Below are 6,589 nucleotides of genomic sequence, written 5' to 3'. Positions count from 1 at the left end.
TACTGCGAAAGATGAAGAATCTAATAACGTTTCGCTCCAGAGTACAGCAAGCAGTGATATTTCGTCAATAGAAAGAAGTGACACACCTGCGAGAGATGACGAATGTGAAGTACCAAAACACATGGCGATCAATACGTTGTCATCGAAGAATAATGTTGGAAATACTAGTAAAATTCGTAAAAAACGTAAATCGAAAAACAAAAAATGCCACAAAACTGTCTCTGATGATACACCTGTGAGATCAAGATCTAATTTAGATGAGGAGATAAAAATTAGTTCAATATTTCAACATTACGCTCCAGGCAGAACTGATTCTGTAGCTAATACTTCTAAAGAATCTGAAGAGACATCGACTGTAAAATCTGCAGATGAAAATTCTAAAGAAAGTAAAGTTGTAAACTCATCATCCACATCAAAAAATATATATACCTTTACAATAACACCTTCAGATGATGCTTCTCTTATGGAAGAATTGAATAAAGACGTCGTGTTTAAAGTAGCTCTGTCAGATAAAGAGAATCGCGAATTATCAGATGCCGAGGTTGAAAACATTGTTCAATATATGAAAGATTCATTAATCATAAAAAAAGAAGATGATGCATCAATTTCTGTGTCCAATTGTGATAAAGAGGATGATAATGAAAAAACGTTTATACAAATTTCTCAGGATACATTTTCTACAAAAGATTCTGATTTCATGCATAGTTTACCTATAAATGAATTAGATAACAGTGAGAACGATCACATACGGATAATAGTAAACAATTATTTAGTAACATATGCTGCAAAAATTATTGAAAATGACGATAACGTTTGTAATGATGAAGAATCTCTATTGAGAATAGCTTCCAAGTGGAAAGAGTTACTCGATTTTGAAATTAATTTGTTAGATAATACGTATAAAGACATGACCGAATCTTTTTATAAACTATTACACGAAGAACATTTTTCAGCTCTCAAAACTTTCCTTAATATACAGAAACGGGCTTTCTTGTGTATTTTTCCAGAACTTCGTAATGATGAAGAGGTGCAGGATACTTACATATATTCAGCATCTAATTCAGATAATTTGTTAGATATGTACACAGAAATAGAAGATTTCAAAGGCCGTTTCTATACATTAGGTACTAAATTTAACGCATTTTTTCCTTATCCTATAAATGTTGATGAACATATGCCAAATTTAATGATGTCGAACTCTGAAATTGAAGAATACCGCGAGGCACTACAATATTTTAGAACTTGTCAAAATCCCAATGAAAAATTATTAGAAATAATAGATTATATAGCATGTTTAAATGAAACTGAAACATGTGATGTGATTCGGAAAATAAGAGAGCAAAATTTGGCATTCTCGGAAATAAAAGCGCTTCTTAAAGAAACAGCAGAAAGAACTGCAAAAGATGATGAGTTAGCGGAAGATGTACCACCGTCTAAAAATCTGGTTTCTTCGAAAAATGATAAATTGGCGAAGTATGCACAAATGTTTAAAAAACAGGGACTTTTAGAAAATCAAGATAACGGCATAGGTAAATACCATGAGACTTCTGAAGTGGATACTCCAGTAACAAATGCAGTAAATGGTAAAGATTCAAAGACAAAGAAAGTGCAAGAAGTTTATTCTAATAAAGTTACAGTTGCCAGTCAAAATAATCATGAAATACAAAATACGAATGGCGTTTATACTAATACAATCTCCGATCAAAGACACGAAAATATGGAAGTTCGACAAACGGATGAAGAAACTGTTGAAGAAACATACGGTACTTCAAGCGAGTCGTCTTTTATATTATCTGAAAAGGATGTTACGTATTCAAATTATACTGATAAAGTCGCTTTAAACAACGGACAGAAAGCGTCACCCACCAGTAGCAGTAGTCAAAAGTCCAGCAGGGAGAACATTCAGCAAAGTAAAGTTAAAACCGTGCAAACTAAATATACGCCTGTACAAACAAATAACATTGTTTACAACAATTTGAATGAGTTTAGCAAACATGATAAACATGTAACGTCTCACACACGTGATCCAAAGGATAGCGTAGGTATAGATAATTCAGTTACCTCAACAAGGTATTCAAGGATAATAAATTCACGTGCAAATGTGAATGCAAAGAAAACTCCTCAACCTTTGTCGAATCCAGCGCAAAGCTTTCCGTGGATTCCAAATTCTAATTTACATTATAATTTAGAAGAGCAAGCGTGCTCATCGAATCAAATTTATCATGATCAGTGGAACGAACGTGTACCTGCATATCCCTGTTCTTCCGGGACATACGCTCAATCGTCGCGATTTAATCGCACACCACGATACTTGGAACAGAAAACCAATGATCGTTCTGCAAATTTAGGAGATCACGGGCTAGGCAATGACTTGGTAAACGATGTTTATTCATGTGAAGCAGATGTCGAGAGATTCCTATCGTCGTTAAGGAGACAAACGGATCAGCTGCATCTCGAGATCTATAAATCGCAAATGTTTGAGAATTGGATTATGTACGATCAATAATCACGCGGGATTCGACTAATGAGATACAGAATGTCGTTTGTTCAATTATATATTCACATAGACCGTACTGCGAGCGCATTTTCGTTTTTTCGGATACTTTCTCACGATGTGTTTTATGATCAAGCGGCGGCAAAGAATGACATGTGAATCGATCGATAGCGAAAGGTCACGCATCGCCGATACTTTAACACGCATCGACGAGGCTTGAACTGTGTGTGCCGGGGGTAACCTTTTCCTACCGATTCTACGCTAACTGCGGTTATGCAACTGGATGATCTTTTGCGATCGGGTCCTGTATAGTCATCGATCGAATATTGTCGCTTGTCAGTAGTGAGGATACTTTACCATGTACATCTTTTTATAAAAATCGATAACATCTATTAACACGTATGTAAATATCGTTTGTGCGAGTCGTGTGATTTATTTCGCGATTTACAAAATAAGTTATGTGATTACATGTTGAGCGATTAATGAGAAAGATTTGATTGATTTTTTATCCTGCATAAATAAATATTTTTATTATCTGTAAATGTTTTGTAATTGTTTAAATGGACAGAACTGGATACACAAAGGATGTGATTTTATCGATACTTATATAACATATACTTATTTATGAGTAGATATATCATACATATGTATATACGTAGAGATTGGAGAAACATCAGTGTTTTTAATTTTACTTTTAGTTAAATAAAAATATCTGATTCATTTTAAGTCCCCACAAATTTTTTAAAATAAAAATAACGAGCAAAATAAAATACAGAAATATGTATGTATCAAATTTTACTCACAACAGAATAAAATTATCATTGAAGAAAGGTATATAACAATTTATCCTGATATTAAAATAACATGCAGAGATTTTCGGCAGTGACTCGTTAATCACAATCCGACCTGTCCGGATAAATTTGTCAAATGATACTCCGGACATTCGTTCGCCGCTTGCCGGCTGTGTTAGAAGGATCAGGTTTCTAAGGCGTCCTCATCCTCAGAGGGGCCAGGGGGAGGGGTGGAGGGAGGGCCGGGGGCTAGAGCAAGAGAAAAAAGGGGAACCACCTTACGAAACTCGTCTCGTGAGAAATTCGGAGTAAACCCCCCTGTCTGGTGCCCTTGTCCCTTTATTCGCGAAATGATCGCGTTTGAGGTGCGCGCCTAAGAGCAAACTTCAGTCGGTGACCACGTGCTACCGCGCGAAGCAGTGCGCCGCGTGCCCGCGATTACCCAGTGTCCGCGTGCAGTTTCGTGTCGTCGTGGTGTTAATTAGAAAATCGATCGTTTAACGCGCGCGTCTCGTCGGTCCGGCGATCGTTGTGTCGACGTCGACGGTCAGTGGTCAGGTCCGCATTACCCCCGCGCTCGCGAGATATGTCGTACACGCGCAAGCACTTCAAGAGGACGCCGGTCTACGTGGTGGAGGATCACGATGAGGTGGGTATATTCGAACGCCGTTCTCTCGCTCTCTCGCGTTCGTTACGCCGCGGACGATGCATGATGCAGCGTAGCGCTTCGCGCAACGCGCCGCCAGATGTCGTGGCGTCAGTGGCGCGCAGCGCGCGCTCCGAAATCGTCGTACACACTACACTACACGATCGAAATTCTGAATGATATGTTATGTATGTGAGTGTACTCAAATGTATAAGTTCTGAAGATTATACACACAAACATAACATTAAAATGAATGATTAGGATTGATTGATTGATATACTCTCTCTCTTCTACATATATAATCAATTCTTTTGCGAATTAAACTGTGCGCAGATTATTTTTGTGTTTTTCTAGAGTATACCCTAAAGTTATCTTTTGATACATTAATATTAATTTTATGACTGTCACATAATTATATATTATTGTTAAATTATTGCTAACTTTTGAATTTTTGACAGAAATATGGAAAAGGATATCATGTGACGAGAATAAGATTGTTATTCAATATTTCGTAAGATTCACATAACAAATCTCAGCGGTTCTGAAAGTTATTTGTTTATAAACAAATACTTATTGTAACTTTTACGTAAATGAGTGCATATTAATTATATATGTTGTATAACGAAATCAATCGAATTCCAATAGATCTTCAGATTATTTTGAATTTGAATAAGCGAAGAAGATCAGCCGCTCGTCAGGAATCGAACTGATCCAACTTCAAGTAACTTCAAGTCGATCTCAAAGTTTAAGTTCGAGATCTCGACGCCATATGCGCTACGCGCTACTCCGCGCATCGCGCATCGGTCGAGTAGGTACGCGACGCGAACGCGAGATTCAATTTTCGAACGAATTTTTGATAAACGCGCCCTGTTTACGACATCCTCAGGTCTTACCGTACATATATCGATGTATGGGGTCGAAGCATCTGCCCTTCGAAGGTAACACCTTCGTGCATCTGGATTCGCATCCAGATATGCTGATACCGAAGGAGATGCCGGCCGATGCGGTCTGGGACAAGGATCGACTGTTTAGGTACGTATGTGTAACAATCATATTTGTGAGTTTCATACAACATTTGTCCTTTGTTGAAACATCAGCGAATGATCTTCCTTCGGCATGCGAGAATAGACCTGAAATTTTTTAATCAAATTTTTACAAATACATAATGCATCGATGGAGGAGGAGGTTAGAGAGAGAACCATCTTCTCTCTCTTTTTCTCTTTCCGTACTTCGCATCCGGACACTTTAGAGAGAGAAGCATCATTCTCTCTCTCTCTTTTCCTCTTTCTGTATATACGTACTTCCGGACACTTTTTAGAGAGAGAAGTACGTTACGTTATCATTGAAACTATCAATTATCATTACTTATTCTTGTAAAAAATTATAACCTGCGTATCACCAAACTCGTTATCGTTATTAAATTTTAACTTTTTTTTAAATATTTTAGTAATATTTCTATATTTGAGATAATTAAAGAGAGATATTGATATTTAAATATGCAAAATATAATAGCGTACAAAAAAACGTCGTTCCTCATTTTTACTCACTCTCTTGCAAAAAATTCCAGAAATAATTTATTTGATTAATGTTATTTAATTGTGGTGCAAATTATTAGTATATTAGAATATCAGCATTTTAGACTTGCACATGGTAAACATGTCTCTTAAGTACAATGTGCACTTTTGATAACGTGGATCGCAAAAAGTGAGAGGAAAAGAAAATACAAAAAATACACAGCTTTTCAATCTATATGAATAAATTTTATAAGTGAATAATGATTGCGAAAATAATTATTAATAATCATTTTGTTCTTCTCACTCTTTCAGCGAGATCAGCATCGAAAATTGGATTCTGCCTGCAGTGTACGCGGGTCATCTTAAGAACCTGATCTGGGTGAAACCACCGTGGGCGAATCAGATGACCGACGGTATACTGACATTCCTCATCGGCAAGCATAAGGAGACCGGCGTGATAAGGTGAGTGTGCATGTAATCGATATAATCTCCTGATTCATAGATTTATTCATAGATTTATTTATTCGAAGCGTCACCCCAACTCTCGTTCTCTCGATTTGGCGGATCGCGATTATTTCGTTTAATTATTAAAACAATTTTTATAACTCATACGAGGTTGCTTATTGTTTTGTTATTTATTCTCAGCTCAATAATATAGAAAATAGGGCGAATGCACATCGCTGTTTGTACCAATGTCGAGCTCTTAATTTTACTACAATTAAATTTCTCTTGATGTCGAATGATTTTCACGTAGAGCAATAGACATATGTAACATAGTTAAAAGTAATATGACATATAGAAAAATATTCGAGCGTTGAATATGTAAATTCGCTCATAATTTTAAAATTTAATATATCGAGTACTACATGCATATTCATTTATTTTAAACTTTCTCAAATGCGTAGATCCGTCGATAGTTTCTTATAAATAAACTTTTTAGTAAATTATGTGCTGGAAATTTAATTACCGATCATGCCATTGTGTGGTGAAGAAACCGAATACTGCAGTAATGTCTAATTATCGCGACAGTTGCCGCAGTGATACAATCTCCTCGTAAAGGTCATTTTACGCGGTTGAAAGGTGGTAATATGTGTGCGGCGAGAGAAAAGTCACACATCGGCAAAAAAGGACATAGACAGCCATA

The 6,589-nt window shown here is 36.5% G+C and overlaps 2 protein-coding genes across 2 annotated transcripts; both read left to right on the top strand.

The window, feature by feature from the left end:
• The first annotated feature begins 6 nt into the window (after window positions 1-6).
• On the top strand, window positions 7-3,125 carry LOC112465813. Its single transcript, XM_025033557.1, has one exon. The coding sequence runs from the start codon at window positions 122-124 to the stop codon at window positions 2,504-2,506; it is 2,385 nt and encodes a 794-aa protein (XP_024889325.1). The 5' UTR covers window positions 7-121; the 3' UTR covers window positions 2,507-3,125.
• Window positions 3,126-3,749: 624 nt separating this feature from the next.
• Window positions 3,750-6,182, top strand: LOC112465814 (UPF0489 protein C5orf22 homolog). Its single transcript, XM_025033558.1, has 4 exons — window positions 3,750-3,934; window positions 4,818-4,963; window positions 5,758-5,907; window positions 6,091-6,182. Exons 1-4 carry the CDS (start codon window positions 3,872-3,874, stop codon window positions 6,101-6,103), a joined length of 372 nt encoding a protein of 123 aa, XP_024889326.1. The 5' UTR covers window positions 3,750-3,871; the 3' UTR covers window positions 6,104-6,182.
• The last annotated feature ends 407 nt before the right edge of the window (window positions 6,183-6,589 follow it).

Source organism: Temnothorax curvispinosus, unplaced genomic scaffold (genome assembly GCF_003070985.1).
Source record: "Temnothorax curvispinosus isolate PA1 unplaced genomic scaffold, ASM307098v1 QBEX01015524.1, whole genome shotgun sequence".
In the NCBI taxonomy this organism is placed as follows: Eukaryota; Metazoa; Arthropoda; class Insecta; order Hymenoptera; family Formicidae; genus Temnothorax; species Temnothorax curvispinosus.
The sequence above is the reverse complement of the archived record's forward strand: the minus strand, read 5'-3'. Positions and strand labels throughout refer to the sequence as shown.